The 26441-nt window shown below is 42.4% G+C and overlaps 1 protein-coding gene across 1 annotated transcript in view; it reads right to left on the bottom strand.

Moving 5' to 3' along the window:
• Positions 1-26441, bottom strand: part of tdrd9 (tudor domain containing 9) — a 99344-nt gene that overhangs the window by 27119 nt on the left and 45784 nt on the right. Inside the window, exons 12-25 of the mRNA XM_057859260.1 lie at positions 26312-26416; positions 26145-26242; positions 24907-25038; positions 15281-15440; positions 15116-15179; positions 14987-15050; positions 14861-14905; positions 13253-13306; positions 11764-11880; positions 11590-11697; positions 6281-6381; positions 6024-6194; positions 5827-5938; positions 5534-5749 (exon numbers count right to left, since the gene is read on the bottom strand). Of these exons, the coding sequence (XP_057715243.1) occupies positions 5534-5749; positions 5827-5938; positions 6024-6194; positions 6281-6381; positions 11590-11697; positions 11764-11880; positions 13253-13306; positions 14861-14905; positions 14987-15050; positions 15116-15179; positions 15281-15440; positions 24907-25038; positions 26145-26242; positions 26312-26416 (1547 nt within the window). The remainder of the gene's footprint in view (positions 1-5533; positions 5750-5826; positions 5939-6023; positions 6195-6280; positions 6382-11589; positions 11698-11763; positions 11881-13252; positions 13307-14860; positions 14906-14986; positions 15051-15115; positions 15180-15280; positions 15441-24906; positions 25039-26144; positions 26243-26311; positions 26417-26441) is intronic.

Below are 26441 nucleotides of genomic sequence, written 5' to 3'. Positions count from 1 at the left end.
GTCGCTGTTCATTACCTTTATTCCGCGACTTGTCCATAGGGCGAGTGGGGTCATATCTGACATCGATAGTTTGCTTAATTGCCACATGCTCTGTTTTTTTCGTGCTTTTCAAAGTTTGGATGGCTGAAATTCTTTGACCCTACATAAAATGCGCTGCTCTTATCGGCGACATTGGGATTCTCACGGCACATTTTGTACCGCATTTCCGTGCGAGCATCATTTGCTTCTAGCCATGGTACCTCCTGTAGCCACTTTTCAGCAAAAGTCCTTTTTTTCGGTAGCTCCGGTGACGTCTCTGTCGTCTGTCTGTCTTTTGACGGGGGTGGGGGAACACGGAAGTAATTACTCAGTGTGGCCTGCCTCTTCGACATTTTGAGAAGTTATTTTCTCATGTCCGCCGCAAATACAGTGGTCAGCCATTGGTACGCAAAAGCGTATGGAAGCCGTTGAGGGCCAGCGCGTTTGTCTACGTCCAGTACACATGCGCGCATGAGGACCACTTATGTGCACCCTTGTATTAATGGCTATATTTTGAGGGGTCATGTGATTCGTTAATGTTTCTAGGTCCAGGTGTGCAAAGGGAGCAGGTGTGTTCAATTTTGTATTGCAGCTCTTACTCTCTCTCATACTGGTCACTGAAAGTTCCAACATGGCACCACATGGCAAAATACTCTCAGAGGATCTTTAAAAGACATATTGTTGTGCTACTTGAAGATGGCCAAGGCTACAAGACGATTGCCAACACCCTGAAACTGAGCTGCAACACAGTGGCTAAGATCAGCCAGCGTTTTAAAAGAGCAGGGTCCACACAGAACAGGCTTCAGGTTGGTCGTCCAAAGAAGCTGAGCGCATGTGCTGAGCGTCACATCCAAATGCTTTCTTAGAAACATCGTCGCAGAAGTGCTGTCAGCATTGCTGCATAGATTAAAGAGGTGTGGGGTCAGCCCATTAGTGCTCAGACCATACGCCGCACTTTACATCAAATTGGTGTGTATGGCTGTCACCCCAGGAGGAAGCCTCTTCTGAAGACGTTACACAAGAAAGCCCGCAAACAGTTTCCTGAAGACATGTCAACAAAGCACATTGATTACTGGAACCATGCCCTATGGTCTGATGAGACGAAGATTAATGTGGTTGGTTCCGATGGTCTCAAGCATGTGTGGCGGCGACCAGGTGAGGAGTACAAAGATAAGTGTGTCATGCCTACAGTCAAGCGGTGGGAATGTCATGGTCAGGGGCTGCATGAGTCCTCATGTGTTGGAGAGTTACATTCCATTGAGGGAAACATTAACTCCAACATGTACTGTGAAATACTGCAGCAGAGCATGATCCCCTCCCTCCAGAAACTGGGACGCAGGGCAGTGTTCCAGCATGACATTGACCCCAAACACACCTCCAAGATGCCCACTGCTTTACTGAAGAGGCTGAGGGCAAAGGTGATGGCCTGGCCAAGCATGTCTCCAGACTTGAACCAAATAGAACATCTTTGGGGGATCCTCAAGCGGAAGGTGAAGGTGCGCCATGTCTCAAATATCCAGCAGCTCCGCAACGTCGTCATGGAGGAGTGGAAGAGCATTCCATTGGCAACCTGTGAACCTCTAGTCAACTCCATGCCTAAGAGTCTGGATAAAATATTGACAGTTGACATGCTGGATATTAATATTGACAACTTTCACTATGGGGTGTACTCACTTTTGTTGACAGGGGTTTACATATTAATGGCTATGTTTTGAGGGGAAAATAAATTAACTATTATTTAAGCTGTATACAGACTACGTTTCATGTGTCAAAGTGTCATTTTGTCAGTGTTGTCCCATGAAAAGATATATTTAAATATCTGCAGAAATGCGAGGGGTGTACTCACTTTTGTGATACTGTAGGACATTTTTTTAATTTGTCCAAATTGGGGGTCTCACAGCGGAACTTTAAAGAGCATACGACACGAGAAAAAAAGTCTAAAATGTCATTATTATGTGAATTAGAATCATATTTTGAGACGATTCGACTATATACAACAATTTAGCAAAGCGCAGATGACGAGAAATTAGTCTTTTAATCTGCCGGTTAGCCACGCCTACCATTATAGGGCTTTAGCGTCCCCAACAGGTGGATGACGTCAGCGGTAGACTGGGCTCATCGGTTTTACTACTCAGCCCATTGAGGGGGAATTGTTCAGAACGAGGAAAATGCGACGAAGAGAGCCGCAAAATGTCATTGTTTCAGTCTCTCTACTCCAATATTTTTAGAGGATATTCTTTTTATCCAAGTATTTTTCCCCAATAGCTATATAAATGGCTTGAGAAGGACCAGTCAGCCCGTCGAGGGGGAACTATTCACAACGAGGAAAACGCGACGAAGAGAGCGGCAAAATGTCATTGTTTCTGTCTCTTTACTTCAATATTTTTACAGGATATTCTTTTTATCCAAGTATTTTCCCCAATTGCTAAATAAATGGCATGGTCATGACAAATACCAGTCTTGTGCTAAATGGAATATGAAATAATAAAAATCCATTTATTCAAGACGACATGGCAAAATTACTCCATAATGGTCAAAACTGTCGACTTCACCTTTACTGTCGCACCTCCCGAACAATATTTTATGACACCTAAATCAGACATATGTCATTTCCCTTCCCCAGCTTCGGAGAATGTAAACAAACCAGAAGGAGTGACAGCTAGCCGACATGCTAACCCGAACCGAGTGATGTTTCAAAGTCTTCGAAGCGGAAAATCACACATAACTAGCCTGGATTATTTGACATGACGACCCGGTTGTCGATTGTCTTTGTGGATCGGCAAACCGCCCGGCGGAGAGCAATTTACTAGAGCTGGGAATCTTTGGGCACCTAACGATTCGATTACGATTACGATTCAGATGGTCCGATTCGATTCTAAAACGATTATTGATGCACCCCCCCCCTTTTTTTTTTTTTTTGTAATATTTTGTACATTTGTTCCAAAATTGTTCAAAAATACTCTCAGGCTAAACCAAACTACTATTTCAGTATCAAGTTAAAATATAGCAGTAAACAAATATAACTCCAGTCCCCATTCTGTATCAGCAGCTTTAAACTACATTCAATTAATTTAATGTTGTGAATCAACCGTTAAAGTTGTTAAAATTGCTCCCGTTAATCCATAATTTCCCTTTTGTCAACTTTCGACATGGGAAAGTTTTAAAACTATTTTAAAGATAGATTCAAGTCAATATTTTACCGATTTAGGAGTATTTTAGATAAAAAGTTAATTAGGTTTGCTTGGAAGGTTCGCTACAACAGCCTTGCAGAGAAGTGTACTGCTTTAAGATGGCGGCCGTTTACTACGTCTGCATCTAGCTTTTTGTAGATGTGCTGCAAACGCTACCGCTACCGTAGTGCATCTAGTCTTATATAAATGATATCTACCGTAACATTATGTGGATGACGTACTTTTGTAGCAGCTTCAGGTATGTTGTTGTGTTTTTTTATCTCGTGGCATGAGTTGAGCTAGAGCCGTGAGTTGAGAATTGGCATTACCCGAGGGGCCAGGTAATGAGAAGCATGATGTTTAGCTACTCTCGCTCCGTTGCTCATTGTCCGCGCGGCGCGCTGAGTGTGTTGTACTTCCGCTTTACTTGGCATATTTCAATAATCGGAATTTGGATGTTTGTGAATCGTTCTCGAATCTTCCACGGCCGAATCGCGAATAATCTAAGAATCGGAAATTTTGCACACCTCTACAATTTACAGTTCGTTCCCCGGAGGTGTCATGTTCTGCTCCTGGTCAGATTTTGTGTTGTTGCAGAGCTAGCTGTGGGGCGTTCCCGACGTCGCACCTGCAGCTAATCACTGCTCATCAACAACAGTATAAAGACGTAGGCGATCCACTGGAAGGACGCCGAGATATTTCCCTTGCTGGTCGCCATTAACACCGTACTGCTTTCGAGTCGCTTTGTAATTGCCTTCGAGTTTGTCGGACGTCTTAGTTTTGTGATCCTCTACCTTGTGCAGGTATTGAGTGTATTTTTGTTTGTCTTTTTGGCTCTCTGCCCTCCGCTAGGTTTTCGCATGTTTGATCCCCGTCGACCTATTTGTCACGGACCCCTTTTGTTATTCCCTTTTACCGCGATCGCGTGTGTTTTTGTTTTGTATTTAATAAACCCTTGTATGCTTCCCTCAGTCCTTTTGTGTCTGTTGTGAGTCCAACCTTGTTTCCGCGTTCGCGGACCCTGACAGGAGGAGGGTGGCTGGAGTTGTTGTGCAGCTAACGTGCTGCTAATGAGCATGAAGAGAGCTTTTTACATGCCTATCAATGATCAAACGTTAGTAGTCCTTTATTTAAAGGATGTTTGTAGTGTTTACTTTGTAATCGCTGTATTCGTATTTGACATAATACAAAACAAGATGTTTACTCACTTCCTCGTAAGTCCAATGGTCCCACAGTAAATATCCACGGTGAATGGGAACCTTTTGAAACTCCAAAAAGGCGCATACGCCTCTCCCTCATACAGAATGATTTTTCTGCAGCCGTTTGGCTGGCGTGATGCGAAAAATAAACGTATTAATCCACAAAATCAGATGAATCCTTCATCCTTATGCACAACAGTACACTATATAGTAGAGATGCACGATAATATCGGTCACCGATAATTATCGGCCGATAATGGCAATTATGACGTCACACAGATAATCCAGATAAAACGAAATTCAACCGATAATGCAATCCGATAATTATATACTTGATTTAGCCTCCAAATGTGCGCAATCAACAGTTTTGTCCAATTCTGCTAGTTTTAAGGAGGTGTTTTTGCAGTGTAGTAATGTGATATATGTTAGGAATGGCTTACTTTTAAAGGCATTTTTGTGCAACTTGGGTGTTTACTCTCTAAGTAATTGTTGCCAAAAGCTTACCATTACACGTCACTGCCATTGTTTAGTTGTTGGAATTTACTACTTGTTCACATTTGATGTGGAAAAAAATAGCACTAAATTACATTTTTGCACAGTAACATTTGATCTTTGTATACTTAAAAATTTTACACACATATTTGAATAGAATTATCGGAGTGACATTATCGATTATCGGGTGGAAGGGGCAGGAAATTATCGGTTATCGATATCGGTTGAAAAATGTATTATCGTGCATCACTACTATATAGTGAAGAGGACGTCTTCTACCATACACGTCACAGCGCCCTCCTCCTCAATGCAAGACCGAAGCCGGAAGTCACTCATTTTCATGGCGCGGGATTAAATAAACTAAATAAATATAGCGATCGCTTCCACACACATCCAAGCGGTCCATATCATTCAGGGGCATAAAATACCGCGTGTATTATGAAATAAACATGCTTTTTCGTTTCACATGCACTTTAGGTCACCCAAGTGTTTTCCGCCATATACTGTATATATATATTTTTTTAAATAAAAAAACTCGATCCTCTTCACCCGATTCCAATCCTCTGAAAAATGGTGCGATCGGCTCGGTTTCCGCTCACGTGATCAGCTCGGGACATTCCTAGATCATTGTGAGAAAACATCATTCGCACATACCTCTACTGTGTTTCCATGTATGTGCAGGATCTTGGCCCGGTAGTAGAGACCTTGTTCATTTGTATCTGAGTAAGGTGCCAGACAAAGAAGGTTGGGATAGAGCAACACAGTCACAGGTTGGAGGGTGCGCGAGTTGATCTCTCCCGTCAGTTGGCTCTGCTTCTCTATACTGGCTTCATCTGCTTGAAAACCCCAAAAATGACCTACATCCACCACCTGCGGCAAAAATATTCAAATGGTTTATGTGCGGGTCTTCGATTTGTTCAAATCTCAATATCATGTAGAATGCAGACCAAGGTAACGTTGACCACAAACAAGTCGTTGGGAGGCAGTTTGTCTGGGTCAAGGGTGCTGCTCACCAGTCCCACCGGGAATACGGACTGACTCTGTAAGTCAACATTCACCCTATGCAACAGCATTATAGACATGTCAGAAAAAGATAGATGCAATATCAATTCTGAGAGGTTACGGTATTTCCTGTGAACTATACCGAGCGTATTTCAAGTGAGATATTTGTCTGGTGCCGGCACTGATTTCTATTTGTTCAGTGGGGTAGACTAAAAGCTCCAGGCCAGGTTTCTGCTGGGCCAGGAGGAGGGCAAGCAACACCTCAGGCAGGGCTGCGCTGTCGTGTGACGTCCTGTAGAATTCCACATATGCTCTGTGCACACAAATTCAAATTAAAGAAATGGCATCGGGACTTTAAAAAAAAAAAAAAAAAACAGAGCCTCACTACTATTTCACTACCTGGAGGACTCAAAGGAAATGGCTTTGACCTGTCCACACTGTCGGAAGAGAGACTGCAGCTGCTTGTAGTAGAGAAAACTGAAAGGAGGGAGGTTCCTCAGCTGTACAGGACAAATATATTTGCACAAGGTAAGCTCAGATTTTTATAAAGACTATTTTACGTGCATTCAAAACCGCCAAAAAAGTGATCAATTTGAAAAAGATTGAAAATGTAATCACTTGACAGCTCTAGCACTAATATTTGATTACACATGTACAGTACATTGTTGTTCTGTCAACGATGACGATACCGAAAATATTTTGTCTATGAGCAATTTTTTTTTAATGACGATAGCGAGCTAAAAACATGTCTCGGGGGACCAAAACACAATGAGAAAAATGCCAGTTTTTCGTCTGACAAGACGAAAATGCAACAGTGTTCTATGTTCACAATGCGAGCGTCCTCAAACTGTTTTTGTGTTGTTTTTGTTTTATTGGCATTGGCTCTGAGCTTCCGGTTGCAAATAAAACCTTTGAAAAACCCTCACTAAGTTGTCCTTGTAGATGCTACAATGTGCTCGTTTGCAGCGGTGTTCCTGGCCTTCATAATGCCCTGGGCGACAAGACGCTTTTCATTTTTTGATTAACACCTTTGAATCTTTACAGACAAAAACATTTTGAGTATTACTCATCTCAAAAAAGACGAAGACTAGTCTTCACTCACTAGTGTTACCCAACACTGGTGTTGTTTTCGTCACCAATGGCAATAATGAAAATATTTCGTCAGCGAACACTTTTTTTTTTTAATGACGATGACGAGACGATAAGCTAAAAACGTGTTTTGGGAGGCTAAAACATAAAGAGCCTGATGCCAGTTTTCGTCTGATAAGACAACGAGACGAAAACGCACAATAGTTTCTATCACATGTTCATATTGTGTAACACTAAAGTTTAGTTAGCCTGCATCATAGCAGGTGTTGGTTGTGTCACTTCATATGACGTGCTGCAAGGATGCACCTCCCCCACTCACTAGTGCAGTGTCCTCTCCAGTCTCAAGCCTTACACCCATGGGAAGATTTCTCTTCTTACCTTGGCCCGAGAGAATATGCAATGTTGCTTTAGCCTTTAAAGGTCTGTGCTGAGTGATCGCACACTAAATGTAACTCGTAGCATTAGCATAGCATTCGTGTTAGCATTAGGCAAATGCTAACGGCGAGCGTCCTCTTAAACTCTCGGACATTTTTTTTTACATACAGTTCTTGGCATCCAGGTGGGTATAATTACCGTATTTTCCGCACTATAAGGCGCATCGGAATATGAGGAACATCTTCAATTAATGGCCTATTTGAAAAGTTTTCGTATTGTTGGAATTTAGTCCCCCCGGCCAAAGCTGCACGGAAACGGCGGCAGCCGAACGGAAATGGTGCTCCGCTGTTTACCGCCCTCGCGAGCCAAACCGGGTGGTAGCAAAACTCTGCGCGTTCCTGTGTTAACCCTTTGTACTGACTCCATGTTCCAAAAGTTTAAAGAATACTCACCGAAAGCAGGTTGACAATTTATTCATCGACAATGGTGAAAAAACAAGGCAAAAACAGACGACGGAGGGACAATTCTGGATCCAAAACAAGGCTACATGGAAAATGTTTCCGAGCAGCAAATCTGTGTAATCTCAGTGTCCAGTGTTTTTTAAGTCCGTGGTGGAGTAGGCCGGGCCGAAGGAGTGTCCGGGCGTTGCTTTTGGGACCTTCCCTCTGTGGCCGGTTTTGAGCGGTTTAGGTTCGTGCGCGGATGGGACGTGATTGCCACAGCGACAGACGCTGGTTTTGACATCCCAAGCGCCCGCTATCAACTTTGTTATCCGGGCTGGCGCTACTTGTTTTAGGACAAAGCACGCTGGTCTTTGTCCTTGGTCGTTGTCGGGAGAACTGATTGCCAGAGTTGGTGCGTCAACCTTGCTCGTGACGCACACGTTGGGCTTCTGTGATAAGATGGCGTTGTGTATCTATTCTGCTTCTTCAAACTATGGTGTGCTATTTATTTTATATTAGGTGTGTTAGAGTAGTGTAGTCCTACAGTAAGTATGAGAAATTATACTATTCCCTGATTAATTATATTACGTGTGTTCGAGTAATGCAAACAGACGGTGCTAACGAGAAACGGTACAATTTTTTCATTTCCCCCTCATGAGCTCCGATAAGGTGATTCACTTTACTGTGTCAAGGGGATGGAGTGAAGTCTGCCTAAACTATAGTTAGTTGAATGTGTTAGACTAATGCAAACAATTATATGGTGTGTGCGAGAACGGTACCTATTCCCTTCAGTATACAGGTAGTCCTCGGGTTACAACCGACTCGACTTAAGTGATTCCGACTTTACGACGCCAGAATCTCGTTCGCAATTTTGTTTCCAGTCGTTTTTTTCTTTTTTTTAGTCGCGTAAACCGTACCTTATTGGACCTCACAGTATCTTATTTTTTAATTTATTAATATGACATGTTCTGTCCTCGCTAAACGTGAAGTTGTTCAGCTTTACAGACAGCAAACAAACCAATTGTGGTTTTTGAAGCTTTTGACTTCCTTCAATTTTGACCATTTTTAAAGCTGTAACAAACATATGCACACTTATGTTCAAAACGACACGCATTTTAACACTTGACACAAATCAATTGGTGTTCAAAACGTCCATCTAGTCTGATCATGTAAATTTAGTACAGTAGATTAAATTAGCCTAATTTGGCAAAAAAAAAGTCAGCTATCTTAAATGCTACGAATGCTAGCGTATTTACAATCCTCATAGCAAATCGCTCACACATAACTCCAAAACAGTAGCTCTACATGTAATTACAAATGCATACACAAATATATATTAGCTGAAAAAACTTAGAGCCTTATGTAGGCCAAACCAGAGCGCAGCTATCCTTTATCCATGTCAGACGAGTCTGCTCCTCATTCATACAATGCGACAGTCCAGCCAGACCCAACGCTGCCCCCAGAGGGCAGTGTATCCTCCATCATTAAATAAAATATAATGCTTTCTTGGAATTGGAATTTTGTTATTTTGAGATTTAGGGGTAATCAAAGGGTTAAAGTGCGTACGACAGGATAAAAAAAGTCTTAAATAGCGTTATTATGTGAATTAGAATCATTTTTTTTTTAGACGATTTGACTATATACAACAATTAGTACAGAATTACACAGAAATTAGTCTTTTAATCCACCGCTTAGCCACGCCTACCATTATAGGGCTTTAGCATCCGCAACAGGAGGATGACGTCGACAGGGTCATGGTTTCATCTGATTTACAATTCAACCCACTGAGAGGGAATTATTCAGAACGAAAAAAATGCGACGAAGAGAGCTGCAAAATGTATTTGTTTCAGTCTCTCTACTCCTATATTTTTACAGGATATTCTTTTTATCGAAATATTTTTTCCACAATTGCTAAATAAATGGTATGGTCATGACAAATAACTGTCTTGTGCTAAATAGAATATGAAATGTATTTATTCAGTACAACATGGCAAAATTACTCCATAATGGTCAAAACTGTCAACTTCACCTTTACTGCTGCACCCCACAAACGATATTTTATGCCACCGTAGTTAGTCAGGCTTTTGTCATTTCCCTGCCCCAGCTTCAGAGATTGTAAACAAACCAAGAAGCGTGACAGCTAGCCGACTTGCTAACCCGAACCGAGTGACGTTTCAAAGTCTTATTTTCGCTTTTCGAAGCTGAAAATCACACAAAACTAGCCCAGATCAATTCACACGGCGGCGGGGTTGTCGATTTTCTTCGCCAATCGGCAACCTGCCCAGTGGCGAGCAAGTTACAGCTCGTTCCCCTGCTAGGAGCAGGAGAGCTCGCAGGGGTAGCAGCTAGTGAGTACCGCCGGACAAACCGGCCAAGGAGCTCGTAGCTGCCACATGGTCAACACAAATATGGCGTAAAATAATGCTTTACTACACGGCGAAGACGTAAACCGAGTAAACGTAAACAAACGTAAACAAACTTTTCTACATTTACGTCCATCATCAAACGTAAGTAATTAGTCCTTTATTTAAAGAAAGTTTGTAGTGTTTACTTTGTATTCGCTGTATTCGCTGCCATTTTTTAACACAAAGTTGCAATTTCTGATGGGGTTGAAAATTTGACAAAACACCGGGCACACGAAGAGGGCAATAAGCAGAGTATAGCGCTCTCCCGGCCGCGGGTGTTCGACAACCTGCCGGTCGTCAGCCAAGAGGCATTTTCGGTGGACAATCAGCCTCAAAATGCAAGCCACCTCCTGTATTAAAACGTGTGCCATGATCCCAACATTTGACCTAACACAAAATACGATGTTTACTGTTTACTTCGTTTTAAGTCCAATTGTCCCACATTGGTAGGGCTTTTTTTTACCAATATCCACGGTGAACGGGAATCTTTTGAAACCCAAAAAGGCTCACACGCCTCTCCCTGGTGCAAAAACAATTTTCTGCAGCCGTTTGGCTGGCGTGATGAGAAAAATAAATTCATCCGCAAAATCGGCTGAATCCACAGTCCATCTGTACACTATAAAGCAATGCTGTATTGTGAGATGCTGACCTGGGTGACGTCACCTCTGTATTCCTCCTCAAAACAGGAAGTTATTCATTTTCATGGCGCGGGATTCAAAAAGTTGAAGAAATTAAACGATCACTTCAACACACATCCAAGCGGTCCATTTCATTCAGGAGCATAAAACACAGCGTGAAATATGAAATAAACATGCTTTTTGCTGTCATTCGCACTTTAATTCCGACTTAGGCGCCAGCATAGGAACGGAACTCGTTCGTAACCCGGGGGACTACCTGCATAAGACACACTGCATTATAAGGTGCAGTAGTAGTAGTTGTTGGGGGTTGCATTATGCACATAATAGGTGAAAAGGGAATGCCATGCCACGATTAACTAATATTGATCCACATATAAGGCGCATCGAATTATAAGGCGCACTATCACTTTTGAAAAAATTGAAGGCTTTTAGGTGGTCCTTATTGTGCGGAAAATACGGTAATTGAAAATAATATACGGTTTCCCTGCTGAGTGTGTATTATCACCAAGTTGGAGTTGTCCTTGTAGACGTTACAATACATGCTCGTTTGTCAATGTTCATTCCAAATTGTTGGAAACATTTACTTTTGGAGTAAATTTTTATAATTTTAAAGACAAAAATATTTTTAGTAAACGGCGACTAAAACTAGACAAAAACAAACATTTTGAGATGACTAAAATATGACTAAGTATAACTGTCCAAAAGACAAAGAAGAAAATTAAAGAGTGCTGCCTACAGGTACTGCACAGGTCACATACCATCACAGTTGTTCTGGGGTTAAAACCACTCAATTCCTTGGAAGCCAGAGCCTCGTCTATCTCCCCTTGGACGAAGTAGTTGGGGTAGTAAGCCCCAGCAATGACCAACTACAAGAGAAGTACACCTTCTGACAGATGTCACACCAAATATTAAGTAAACAAGCCAAGACAAACCTGAAGGATAAACCTCTGTGTGTGTGTGCTGGTGTAGGCCACGTGCACAGTGTTCTCCGGTACACGCATGTTGAAACGTTCCACGCGTTTTTTCAGATCTTCATACAACACTGCAACCTGGCAAGGAAGTTTGTGGTAAGGGGTGACCGTTGTTGTGACTTTCAGCTTTTCCCATCTGAGATGGCCAGAGCATGGCCCTTGCACGTTTGACACTTATTATGCCAAGTTTCCTTGCTGGCACAACACACCCATTTTTTTGTTACCTTGACTAGGCATGTAACACTACACTACCAGTAGAAAGGCTGTATTATACCATGATAGCCGCTAAAAAAAGGATTGAAGGGATCAAATGAACCCTTAATAGCCGTATGTGTCACTTTCAATACACTTAGAATGTCATGATTTTGAGACCAATTCAGAATTTTGAAATTTCTTTCTCAAAATATTTTAACGCAATAAAACTGGCCACTGGAGGATAGTAACGCATTTTGTAAAGACCCGCAACCCGATTCAACAGCAATGAAAGGACGGGGAGCACGGTCGGAACGCTGGCGGCAGTATGCCAGGCGGCGGACGACCGAACAAAACAACCGAGAGGACGCCTGGAATGCCAGGCGCTGGACGACGGAGCAAAACGACTGAGACCATTGTGCAGCGGGCTCGCCAAGCAGACCCTGCAGAGATTCAAAAATAATCAGTCTTGGTGAGACAGACAACGATGGGGGAAAAGTTTACACGGCAGACGCAGCGACAACGGCGTCATCTCGGCTACAACAGGCGTCATCTCTCAGTAGTCATGTGTAAACAAATTGTTACTTTTCTATCAAAAGCTCTATTTGTCTTGTTCATTATGATATTTTGTAAAAGGAAAACATTCAGATGTTTGGGATGTAACTAATGCAAAAAATAGCTGTGTTAAAGTCAACGTTATGTTTGAAATGTATGCGTTTACAAAAAGCTCATTTTCTCCGTTTTTTCATCAGAAATTGGAAAATTGCTCAAACTAAGCTATTTTCTAATGCTGATTTCTAAAGATTTTTTTTTTCTGCTGAAAGAAGAGAGTCTAATTTTTCTTTTGGTGGGTTCCATGTTTATATAGCAATAGAACAGAATTTTCTGTGGGCCTTGCAAAATCAGTCAAAATCCAGAAAAACGGCCGGGAGCGAAGGGCCTTGCGCTGGCGAAAATGGCTTGGAGTGAATGAGTTAATTGAAAATAATGTACCGTTTTCCTGCCGAGTGTGTATTATCATCAAGCTGATGTTGTCTAGAGCCTACAAAAAGTGCTTGTCTGTCAATGTTCATTCAAGATTTTGGAAAGCTTTATTTTTGGACAAACTAATAAATTTTACAACCTAAAACATTAAGAGACTGGCAAAACCAATGCTGCTCTCTACTACTAAGACAGGGTGAGCACTCTAATGGGGGGGGGGCGGCGGCTCATAAGACAAGGAAGTGGATGCTTTCAAAAAAAAATAAAAAACAGGTACCTCCCGAATCCTTTTGATTTGAATGAAGTTTTCTTTTCCCCAGTCCAGCTCATCCTAAGAGGATAAGCATAGAGAAATACAGGAATGCTTTCACGGTCTATCCAATCATCAGGTTATTATCTGCCAATTGTTGAATGATACAAACACTGGTGGGTTAGGAATTGAAGGGCAAGTTCAGAATTTTTGACATTACGCTTAATCTTCAAATTAGCAGGGGATTAATTCACCGGTGGAGTTGATTTCAACAAATTCCGTGCAGTTTGTCAGTTGTAGGTTTCAGCACTCCGGAGTGGCTGAGCTAGCGCAAGTCAAAGGTCCCATCTTAGTATGTCAATAAAAAAAACAAAAAAAGATATTAACAGATCTTAGTCAAATAAATTCAAAATGCAGATCATTGTTTCAAAATTCCATGCGGCCAAAACAATGTCACACCAAACTGCCGTAATTCATTTTATTCTGCAGGACTATTAGATGCGTAATGGGACCACAATAGAAAGGAGTGCTTCGGCCACTCGTGCTCATGCTGAATTCGAGGAAAGTGGGAAGTCTGACTAATCACACTCGGAAGGTACCAATTGCGACGTCAAAGCATTCCGAGCATTTGTAAACAGCAAGATGGCCGACTGCGACAAGTTGTTTTTTATTTTGGCCATCAAAAGACATTTTGACCTCAAGCAAACATACCTTTTCAGTAAGCGATTAAATAGTGGAGGAAAAACGACGGCTAAGGTAAATAGCACACACTGTAAACTGTCTTCTTTAGTTTTACTATTGACGGTCTGCGTTTCGACGAGGGCCGCACAATTTTGTCGAGTGAAATCAGATTGAAACAACTCGTGTTCGGGGCACTTTTTTTCCCCGACCTGGCGACTAAAGCCTCCCAGTTCGAGTGGCATTCCAATTATATTTTTCCTGGTATCAGGTCGGAAAACTACGACTTCCCACCTTCCTCAGATGCAGCATCATTCTACTGAGTACTGACTGAACAATGGCAACGTGGTGAAATGTGCATTTAGAGGCTGTGGAAACAGAAGAAATGGGCAAATTAAAGTTTCCACAAATTCCCTATGAAGAACGAGGAACAATATAAACTGTGGTTACTTGCTGCTGGCTATGACAAACTTACCAGTGGAAAAAAATATCACTCCGCTCTGCAGACTGTTCCCTGCAGAGCTGCCGGATTACAAATGGTGCTGTTTATACTACAGTTATTGACATTTAATGGTAAGCTTTAAGAACTTTATCCTGAAAACATAGCCAACATTAGTGATTTTATGGGTCATCGGTATTTTCGTGCGTGCATATGTTGTTTTTTATTAACATGCTAAGACAAGATCACTGACTAGCTGAAGCTTAGCCACTCCGGAGCCCTGACACTAACAAATAACTAACACATGCTAAGACAAGATCACTGACTAGCGCAAGCTTAGCCACTCCGGAGCCCTGAAACTAACAAATAACTAACAAACTGCCCGGAATTTGTTGACATGAACTCCACTGACTAATTAAACCCCCGCTAACTCGACAATTAAGCCTAATGTAAAAAAGTCTGAACTTCCCCTTAAACATATGAATGAATGTCAGCTCATGTTGGGCTGTTTTGTCGACCTTTATGTTTCTTAGCTGTCCTTGCTTTTTGAAGCTGAGCCAAGCCTAACAATAGGGAAAGAAAAAAAAAAACATTGACAACTTTGAGAACATGAGATGCTTTTTAAATTGGCAAAATGAAATTACCTTGAAAGTGTTGACAAATGCTATGGAATCACTTTGGCTTCCTTGGGCAAATGCCATCTTACTCCTAGAATGAAAATATTCAGAGACGTCAAAGGCCAACAAAGAGACTTTTTGGATCATGTAACCTACCTGTGACCAGCAAGCTGCTGCATTAAAGGTATGGCAAAGAAACTCTTCATGGAGTTGCAAGCAGCTGAGGATAAAAGTGGCAAAAATAGTTTGCATTATGCAACAAAAAAAATCACCTGAATTAAACTATTGATCTCTGTGCTTCTGTAGTCTGGACAGGCTGACCTATGATGAGACACTCATCCAGACAACCGAAGATGTGACCCAGGACAATCATCTTGCCAAGGTAAAGGTCCACAGGTAAGTGGGCCAGCACTCGGCCCAGGAATGTCAGCTCGCCGTCTTCATTTTGAGATCTATCCTGTTTAGCAGACAGAGCTCCAATCTAAAGAACAAATGAGAATAATGTTCTCATGATATTCGTGCTTTTATAGCTCATTTTCATCAAATTATCAAGATGATAAACAGCGAATAATTGTTTAACCCTTTAAGGTCTGGGCCTATTTTGTCTGATTTTGCATGCCTTTGAAGTTGCCTTTATATTTCAAAGAAAGAATTGTTTACGATGGCCTGGTTTGGTCCCTTTTTTGTGACACCTTGAACTTCATGTCCAAACTGTTGTTTCCTTCACTGACCAATTATAAATCATCATTTTGGGCCCAAAAAGACCAAAAATTCCAAAATCGTTTTGTCAAAATTTTTAATATTGATGTCCAATTGACAACCAAACATGCGTAACGAACCGTTTTGAAACTTTGTAATATTTATTCAACATTTTAGGATGAACATTCAACCAAAAAAAAAATTAGAATAAATAGTCTTATATTTGACAATTCAACATAAACAACAGGTATAGCCATAGGCGTTTTTTGCCTTTATTCACGCTCTAGTCAAAACAGGTTATATACAGCAGACCAAACAGTGAAGAACAGTGAAAAAATATATACCATCTAACACAAAAAGTGTTTAGAGGCCATCTCTTTATGAGTTTAGGTATTGCGGCCCATCACCTGATGAAAACTATGTACACACAATCAAGCTTCTTGAACACACATTTATATACACAAATTGAGAAGACTGATTGTGGGAAAAAATATATATATAACATTGGGAAAAAAAGTATTTTCAAAAATATTTACAATAAACAAGTTAAATTTTTTTCAGGCATGCCACTCCGAAAAGCAGTTTCGTCCTGGAATTAGACACAGGGCGACATCACACAGCCCACACTTCCATGGGGTGTCGGTCCTCTTTCCACCCTTCCACCCTTCCATTTTCATTTCACTTTACTTTCATTGTCACTATAAATGTACATGAAAAAAAAGTCAGTATTTATGAAAGTAATAAAGTATAAAATAAAAATATATACAGCAATAAATAATAATGGAAATCTATATGTATGACAATAGAAAGAATACCATAGCTGAATATGTGCTACATCCCTAATCTTCATATAGAAAGAAAAACACCACAAATTATAAATTCCTGCCTGGGATACACACAGTGCATGTACGACTTTGATCTGATATGCACATTTTATTATTATATCCACAAACACACACTTATATTGCATCAAAATTAACTTTGTCTTGCAATATCAAAAGAAACTTTCAAAAGAAACTTTTTCAGCATAAAAAAAAAAAAGTGAGTTGGCTTACCTCTGCTCGTCGATGGCGTCACCCACGTGTTCAAATCCGTCACTATCTTCACTCGAGGACTCTTCCGAAGAAGACGATGATGACGAATTTGGACCATCCTCTTCCTCAAGTTGATCAAAAAGCACAATTGCTTGCGCCAAATTTAATTTTCCGTTCATTCTCAAAGTCACACAAAGTCGCTCGCTCGATCCAAACGGCCGTCACTCGCCACCTCGCTGCTTCAGAACACTCCTCCCTCTCGTTCGGTGGAACCTCGCACGGCAGTTATATTTATTTACAAAACGCATTTTGTGCTTCCACTGTGACTTCGAAAGGGTTCATTTGATTTGTGTTTTTTTCATGGAGCTTCCATTTTGAAAAAGGACAAGAAATGATGGAAATATAGACATAAACAAATGATCCATGCAGCGTTTTAATGTTTTTTTGAGAGGACAATAAAACTAAAAAACTTAAATGACAATATCTTACGTTTTAGTTGGTCGATTGACTTCAAATAATAACGAGAGTAAACCGCAACTTCTGCACTTTAAAACGAGACCAACCAACGGCATGTGGGTGACGTAATTAAAATGTGAGGGCGCTTCAAAGACGACGTGCAGCGCGTCCTTCGACTCTCAAGGGTTAAACATCAACATATTAGTGGGAATTCACCAAACAGCATGACAAGAGTTTTTTTTCTCCAAAATGTTACTGAGAACCAAAAAACAAACAAACAAAAAAGTCTTATTTCTGTCGTTTAGATTTTTATTTTTTAGAAAATGGCAAATGAACTCTTCAAAACTCAAACCTCAACTTAAATCTAACCATCAATTCACACTGGTCAATTCACACTGGTCTACATTTCATTTTGTGGTTTGAGCTCCAACTGAATTTTTGGGTGCAGAATCCCAAAACGGATTTTTTTCCTTTATCATCTATAGCAAGATTTTTTTATCTCCAGTTTACTTATTTATCATATCCCTTTTCAAAACCTGATAGTGTTAAAACATTACAGTCGTGCCTCTAATTCATATTTCATTATATGTTAATATTTTTTTTTTTTCATATAAACTAAGCACAAATATTGTTTTTTCATTTTTCTTATGTTTTTAGATCGCCCAGAGAGGGGGCGGGGGGGTCAAAATTTCACTTGCTTTGTTCATCTTCTTGTTGGTGAGGATATGAAGTAAAATATTTGTGGACAGATCAGATCAGAATGAAATTTGGTAGGTGTAAACACATTGATCCTCAAAGACTAAATTGTTCTATTTTTTGGTTTCAAGGCCGAATCATAATTTATCCTTATTGCCACCCCGTCTTGGCGCCTGTACCTTGGGGTTTACCCCAGTAGACGAGAGGGTAGCCTCCCTCCGCCTTCGGGTTGGGGGACGGGTCCTGACTGTTGTTTGTGCTAGCGCACCAAACAGCAGCTCAGAGTACCCACCTTTTTGGAGTCCTTGGAGGGTGTGCTGGAGAGCGCTCCCTCTGGGAACTCCCTTGTTCTGCTGAGGGGACTTCAACGCACACGTTGGCAATGACAGTGAGACCTGGAGGGGCGTGATTGGGAGGAACACCCCCCCTCCCCGATCACAACCCAAGCGGTGTTCTGTTATTGGACCTCTGTGCTCGTCATGGATTGTCCATAACGGACACCATGTTCAAACAAAGGGATATCCATTTGTGTACTTGGCACCAAGACAACCTACTCCACAGTAGAGATGTCCCGATCCGATATTTGGATCGGATCGACGCCGATATGGGCAAAAAAATGCGCATCGGTATCGGATCGGCCAACACAGAAAAATTCAGATCCAGACTTCCGATCCAGTTTTTTTTTTTTTTAAAGTTCGGTCCGGGTTTTCCAGTGCACCGATTTACATAATCCATTCTAGTTTTTGCTTCGGTTTCCCTAAAATCCGGTCCGCATTTTACGGCTCACCTTCAACAAACTACATTTACATTACCATCTCCCAATTTACCGAGAGACTTTATCGGTAAAAATTTCAGCTGTGTGGGATCATTTCACCTTAAAGGACGACAAAGACGAAGAGGCAGAGTGGTGGTAAAGTGTAAGAAGTTTTAATACAACCAACCTAATCAAGCATTTAGCGAAATACCACCACAAACAATATGGAGTATGTTAAGAAAACCGAAGACAAAAAGAAAGGTCCTACGCAACTAACACTGGCAGAAACTTTTGCTATGCGTGAAAAACTGGCACTCGACAGTCCCAAAGCCCAGGGAATAACAAGAGTCATTGCCGAAGAATTCATTCTGGATGACAAGCCATTATCTCTCATGAGTAAAGACGCACCATCCAACACTTAGAAACACGGTACAACCTGCCCAGCAGTCATTACATCCTTGAGCGATTCGGCCGTGGAAGATTCGAGAACGATTCTCAAACATCCAAATTCCGATTATTGAAATATGTCAAGTAAAGCGGAACTAATACACAGCGCGGTCTTTGGGACGCAATGAGAAACTGACCGCAGTGCGTCCCGAAAGTAAACATAATGCTCGTCATAGACCCGGGTAATGCCAATGCTCAACTCACGGCTTTAGCTGAACTCATGCCGCTGGATAAAAAAACACAAGAATACCTGACTGCTGCTGACAGCCGCTACAAACTACGTCAACATCGTTTTACTGGAGATAATAGGTATCATATGTATATAGAACTAGATGCAAAACGACAGGCTCGACGGCATCAGCAACATTAAAGTATGGAAAACTAATGCGTTAGTAAACAGCCGCCATCTTAAAGCAGGAGACTTCCCTAGTAGGCTGTTGTGAACCTTCCAAGCGAACCTAATTAACTTTTTATCTAAAATACTCCGTAATCGGCAAAATCTTGACTTGAATCTATCATCAAAACAGTTTTAAAACTTTCACATGTCGAAAGTAGACAGAAGGGAAATTATGGAATAACGGGAGCAATTTTAACAACTTTAACAGTTGATTCGCAAAATTAAATGAATTGAATGTAGTTTAAAGCTGCTGATACAGAATGGGGACTTGAGTATTTTATTTACTGTTTTAAAATGTTAACTTGATACTGAAATAGTCGTTTATTTAAACCTGAGAGGCTTTTTATACAATTTTTGTAACTAATGCACAAAACATTAAAAGCATCTAGTAGCTTGGGGGATTTATGGGATTTTCCACTGAGATTGTTTGTGTGTTTTGCTTTTTTAAAACAGTTTACAATATTATTTGCACGTTTTACTGACTGACTATGCCATTTCTGTTTGTTATTTATACAGTCGGGAGAACAAGCATTTGATACACTGCCGATTTTGCTGGTTTTCCCACTTGCAAGCCATGTAGAGGTCTGTAATTTGTATCATAAGTTCTCTTCAACTGTGAGGGACGGAATCTAATACAAAAAATCCAGAAAATCACATTGTATAATTTTTAAATAATAAATTTGTATTTAACTGCAAGAAATAAGTATTTGATACATTACCAACTAGTAAATATTTCGGCTCTCAGTTCTTTTTTAAGAACCCCTCCTGTTCTCCACTCATTACCGGAAGTAACTGCACCTGTTTGAACTTCTTACCTGTATAAAAGACACCTGTTCACATGCTCAAACAAACAAACTCCAACCTCTCCACAATGGCCAAGACCAAAGAGCTGTGTAAGTACATCAGTGATAAAATAATAGACCTGCACAAGGCTGGGATGGGCTACAGGAAAATAAGCAAGCAGCTTGGTGAGAAGGTAACAACTGTTGGAGCGATATTAGAAAATGGAAGAAGTTCAAGTTGACGGTCAATCTGCCTCGTTCTGGGGCTCCATGCAAGATCTCACCTCGTGGGGCATCACTGATCATGAGGAAGGTGAGGGATCAGCCCAGAACTACACGGCAAGACCTGGTCAATGACCTGAAGAGAGCTGGAACCACAGTCTCGAAGAAAACCATCGGAAACACATTACGCCGTCATGGATTAAAATCCGACAGCGCACGCAAGGTCCCGCTGCTGAAGCCAGTGCATGTCCAGACACGTCTGAAGTTTGCCACTGACCATCTGGATGATCCAGAGGAGCAATGGGAGAAGGTCATGTGGTGGGATGAGACCAAAATTGAACTTTTTGGTCTAAACTTGGCTCGTCGTGTTTGGAGGAAAAAGAACGATGAGTACAACCCCAAGAACACCATCCCAACCGTGAAACATGGAGGAGGAAACATCATTTTTTGGGGCTGCTTCTCTGCCAAGGGTACAGGACGACTGCACCATATTGAGGGGAGGATGGATGGGGCTATGTATCGCCAGATCTTGGCTGACAACCTCCTTCGTTCAGTGAGAGCCCTGAAGATGGGTCGTGGCTGGGTCTTCCAGCGTGACAACGACCCAAAGCACACAGCCAAGGCAACTAAAGAGTGGCTCCGTAAGAAGCATCTTAAGGTCCTGGAGTGGCCTAGCCAGTCACCAGATCTGAACCCGATAGAAAATCTATGGAGGGAGCTGAAAGTCCGTGTTGCCCCGCAGCAGCCCCGAAACCCGAAGGCTCTGGAAAAGATATGCATGGAGGAGTGGGCCAAAACCCCTGCTGCAGTGTGCGCAAACCTTGTCAAGGACTACAGGAAACGTTTGGTATCTCTAATAGCAAACAAAGGTTTCTGTACCAAATATTAAGTTCAATTTTTGTGACGTATCAAATACTTATATCATGCAATTAAATGCAAATTTATTATTTAAAAATCATACAACGTGATTTTCTGTTTTTTGTATTAGATTCTGTCCCTCACAGTTGAAGAGAACTTATGATACAAATTACGGACCTCTACATGCTTTGCAAGTGGGAAAACCAGCAAAGTCGGCAGTGTATCAAATACTTGTTATCCCCACTGTATGTTATGTTTTGTGTTTGTCACTGAATAAACAGGTCAGTTTCTTGTTACCAACCATTGTGTGTTATTTAAACTCACCTAATTCAGCTGGCTAGTTGTTATCAAGAGTACTAAAACCTTTTTCAACATGAGTCTGACTACTAAGTAAGGAGGCTAAATAACTTTAACACATGCTCAGATAGGTCTGTATCGGTATCAGCCAGTATCGGTATCGGATCGGAAGTGCAAAATAATATCGGTATCGGATTGGAAGTGCAAAAACCTGGATCGAGACATCCCTACTCCACAGTTCGATGATCGACTTTGTAGTTAAGTCATCGAACTTTTGGCCGCATGTTTTGGACACTCGGGTGAAGAGAGGGGCAGAGCTGTTGATTGATCACCACCTGGTGGTGTGTTGGCTCCAATGGCGGGGGAAGATACTGGCCAGACATCACAGGCCCAAACTTATTGTGAGGGTCTGCTGGGAACTTCTGGCAGAATCCCCAGTCAGAAAGAGCTTCAACACACACCTCCGGCAGATTTTCTCCTTTGTCCCTGTGGAGGTGGGGGACATCGAGTACGAATGGGCCATGTTCCACACCTCCATCGTCGAGGCGGCTGATCGGAGCTGTGGCCATAAGGTGGTTGGTGCTTGTTGTGGCGGCAATCCCCGAACCCGCTGGTGTCCAGCGGTAAGGGATGCCGTCAAGCTGAAGAAGGAGGCCTATCGGGCCCTTTTGGCCTGTGGGACTCCAGAGACTGCTGACAGGTACTGGCTAGCCAAGCAGACTTTGGCTTTGGCGGTCGCCGAGGCAAAAACTTAGACATGGGAGAAGTTCTGCAAAGCCATGGAAAACGACTTCCGGACAGCTTCGAGGAAATTCTGGTCCACCATCCGGCGTCTGAGGAAAGGTAAGCAGTGCACCATTAACACTGTGTATGGTGGAGATGGAGTACTGCTGACCTCGACTCAGGACGTCGTGAGTCTGTGGGGAAAATACTTCGAAGACCTCCTCAATTCCACCGACATTCCTTCCTTAAAGGAAGCAGAGTCTGGGGACTCCGAGCTGGGCTCTCCTATCTCTGGGGTCAAAGTCACTGAGGTGGTTGGAAAGCTCCTCGGTGGAAAGGCCCCGGGGGTCGATGAGATCCGCCCGGAGTTCCTAAAGACTCTGGATGTTGTGGGGCTGTCGTGGCTGACACACCTCTACAACATCGCGTGGACATCGAGGACAGTGTCTCTGGATTGGAAGACCGGGGTGGTGGCCCCCTTTTTTAAGAAGGGGGTTCTGGAGGATGTGTGCCAATTATCGAGTGATCACACTCCTTAGCCTCCCCGGTAAAGTCTATTCAGGGTTGCTGGAGAAGAGGGTCCGTCGGGAAGTCGAATTTCGGATTCAGGAGGAGCAGTGTGGTTTTCATCCCAGCCGTGAAACATTGGACCAACTCTACACCCTCGGCAGGGTCCTCAAGGGAGTTCGCCCAACCGGTCTACATTTGTTTTGTAGATCTTGAGAAGGCGTTCGACCGTGTGACTCTGGTAGTCCGCAGGGGGTGCTCCAGGAGTACGGAGTACCGAGCCCCTTAGTAAGGGCTGTTCGGTCCCTGTACGACCGTTGTCAGAGTTTGGTCGAATTCGTTTCCAGTGAGGGTTGGACTCCGCCAAGGATGCCCTTTATCACCGATTCTGTTCATAACTTTTTTGGACAGAATTTCTAGGCACAGCCGAAGCGTTGCGGGGGTCCGGTTTGGTGGCCTCAGCATTGCATCTCTGCTTTTTGCAGATGATGTGGTGCTGTTGGCTTCATCAAACCGTGACCTCCAACTTTCACTGGAGTGGTTCGCCGAGTGTGAAGCAGTTGGGATGAAGATCAGCACCTCCAAATCCGAGACCATGGTCCTCAGTCGGAAAAGGGTGGCGTGCCCCGTGTCGGGGATGAGATCCTGCCCCAAGTGGAGGAGTTCAAGTATCTTTGGGTCTTGTTCACGAGTGAGGGTAGGAGGGAACGGGAGATCGACCGACGGAACGGTGCAGCGTCTGCAGTGATGCAGAAGCTGCACCGGTCCATAGTGGTGAAGCAGGAGCTGAGCCGAAAGTCGAAGCTCTCGATTTACCAGTCAATCTATGTTCCTACCCTCACCTATGGTCACGAGCTTTGGGTTGTGACCAAAAGAACAAGATCCCAGATAGAAGCTGCCGAAATGAGATTCCTCTGCAGGGTGTCTGGACTCTCTCTTAGAGATAGGGTGAGAAGCTCGGTCATCTTGGAGGGACTCTGTGTCGAGCCGCTACTCCTTCCCGTTGAGAGGAGCCGGCTGAGGTGGCTCCGGCATCTGGTTCCGATGTGTTCTGGACGCCTCCATGAGAGGTGTTCCGGGCATGTCCCACTGGCGGGTGGCCCCAGGGACAACAAAGGACACGCAGGAGAGACTATGTCACCCAGCTGGCCTGGGAACACCTTGGGATCCCACCGGAGGAGCTGGTTGAAGTGGCTGGGGAGAGGGAAGTCTGGGCTTCGCTGCTAAAACTGCTGCCCCGACCTCGGATTGAGCGGCAGGTGATGGATGGATGGATGGATGGAAGGCCAATTAATTAATTGCAGACTTATTGTCATCTCTAGGTTCAGCATTTACCAGTAGAAGGGACACGTGCTCTTTGGGTGAGCTTTTTCAAAGAAGATGGGGATCCTACTGAGAAAAATTTAGCTCAGTCTTGGATTCCTCACCCTAAAATGAGTTATAAACCCGCATCAGTGAGAATAAGAATGATCTTGCCCAGTGTTACGGTACCGTTCATCCTCACAAGCAATGCCGGTGCCTCGGATGAACCCCCTTGATCTCAGAACCTCTAAGTGTTGGTGCAAACAAGTCATCCACCGTACCACTCTGGCTTGAACTCTATATGAAGTACTTTAATTTTCAGACTATAAGGCGCACCTGACTACAAGCCGCCACCTACTAAATTTGACTCGACAACGGCATTTGTTTATAGATATGCCGCACCGGACAATAAGCCGCAGCTGTCCTTACTGTATTACGGTATATTTACACAAAAAGATATTAACCTGTAACACCTTATTTGACAACGGCTTCATAAGATAGTCGTCATTATGACATGACACTATCATGAGCCTTAACGAATGCTTTTGACAGATGTCAATTAGTGTCATCAGGCAAATGATATCACTTTTGAATGGATGTAAAAGATCCCAGCTTAGTGACAAAATTTGCCGGTCGACACTTCATCTGTCATAAGCATTCATTAATACCCATGAAGGGTACCCTGGACTTTAAGCCGCATGATTCAAAATGAAAAGAAAAATGTAGCATCTTATATTCCGGAAATTACGGTAATAATATTCATCACTACCCACCTCTTTCAGTTGGAGCACAGTCCTCACAATCTCTTTGAGGTTGGGGGGTGAAGGAGCTGTTGAAAGCAGGGACCGAGGGTCTCCCATGTCAAGCAGCTTCACTTTCAGCATGATGTTGGACAGGGGTGCAAGCTGAGAGGACACACAGGATGTGTTAGATGAAAACTGTCAATGGCACTGAAATATGAGTATTCACAGCAGAGTCCTCTCTGTTTAAGTCAATTGGACGTCTATTGTCGTCAGTGGAAGCCAAAGAGTGACTTACGAGTCACTTCCTGTACATTTTGGAACATTTCTTTGTGGAATTCAGGGCATTTCCAGACCACTTTTTGTTCAGTGTTGTAATGGTTTGTTTTGAAAGTGTTGCATTTAGTTTTAATGATTTGGGAGGACACACTGCCTTTTGGTGGCAACAGTTAAAAATGACATACCCGTTTAAGGCTGAATCCAACAAAAGGCTAAATTGTTTATGGATTTGTAATTTAGTTCAGAGGTACATCGCACAGTTTTTGTGGAAAGATGTTTTTGAATGATTTGTTAAGATATTTGTACAAAAAAAGAATACCAATAAAATTTTATAGCATTTAAGCTAGCGGACTTTTGTTATGCAAGTTAGTTTAATTTGATCTACTAAATTTAGATATCAATTAGGCTAATTGGACATATTATACTCCAATTATTTTGTGCTAGGTGTTTTATTGTCGAACTGTGTGCTCATAGTTGTACATGTGTTTGTGTTACAACTTTACAAAACAATAAAAAAATGTGGAAAAATGAAGGAAGTAAAGTTCAAAGAACTACAAATTGCCTTGTTTGCCGTCTGTCTAGGTGGATAACATTTAGTGAGGACAGAACAGGCGTAGTAAAATGACTTATAAACTTTGGCCAACTGAGTTTCTTTATTTTTGCAGATGAAAAAAATTCACAAAATATTTATTTTGTTGTTCTTTGTTGTACTAATCAATTACTTAAATAATCGATAGCTGTAGCCCTGTAAGAAAGGCTTTCTATTCTATTCAATTTCATTTTGACAGGGAGGGGGCGAATGAACAAATGCGACTTTGGATACAAAAGTGAGCCATGTGCAGTCGTGCACAGGTTTTATGGCACCATTGTCAAAATGAAGCATGTCATTCTGTACATACAGTATGAATGAGCTACAACGTGCCCGTCAAGGGCCGAATTGGAACCCCTGGTGGGCCGCACGTTGGGCACCCCTGCCAATTCAAAACACATACCAGCATCTCGGGGATCATGTAATCCGGGATGTCGTTCTTCCAGAAGTCTTTACTGACAAGACGGTAACAGTAGCCCTTTGAAACTCGACCCGCCCTTCCTAGTGGACAAAAAGAGGACGTGCGAGTAAGTGACGAAACATTTGATTGTACTTCAGATTATGCTTTACCTCTGCGTTGGTTGCAGTTGGTCTTTGCTGCCCAGGCGAGACGCAAAAATTGATAATTGGTTTCTTTGTCGCAGACCAATTGACGAGTCAAGCAAAAATCAATAACTGCACAAAAGAGAACCCAAGTATT

Source organism: Corythoichthys intestinalis, chromosome 15 (genome assembly GCF_030265065.1).
Source record: "Corythoichthys intestinalis isolate RoL2023-P3 chromosome 15, ASM3026506v1, whole genome shotgun sequence".
Classification (NCBI taxonomy): Eukaryota; Metazoa; Chordata; class Actinopteri; order Syngnathiformes; family Syngnathidae; genus Corythoichthys; species Corythoichthys intestinalis.
Note: the sequence above shows the minus strand (reverse complement) of the source record. Positions and strands in the feature narration are given on the sequence as shown.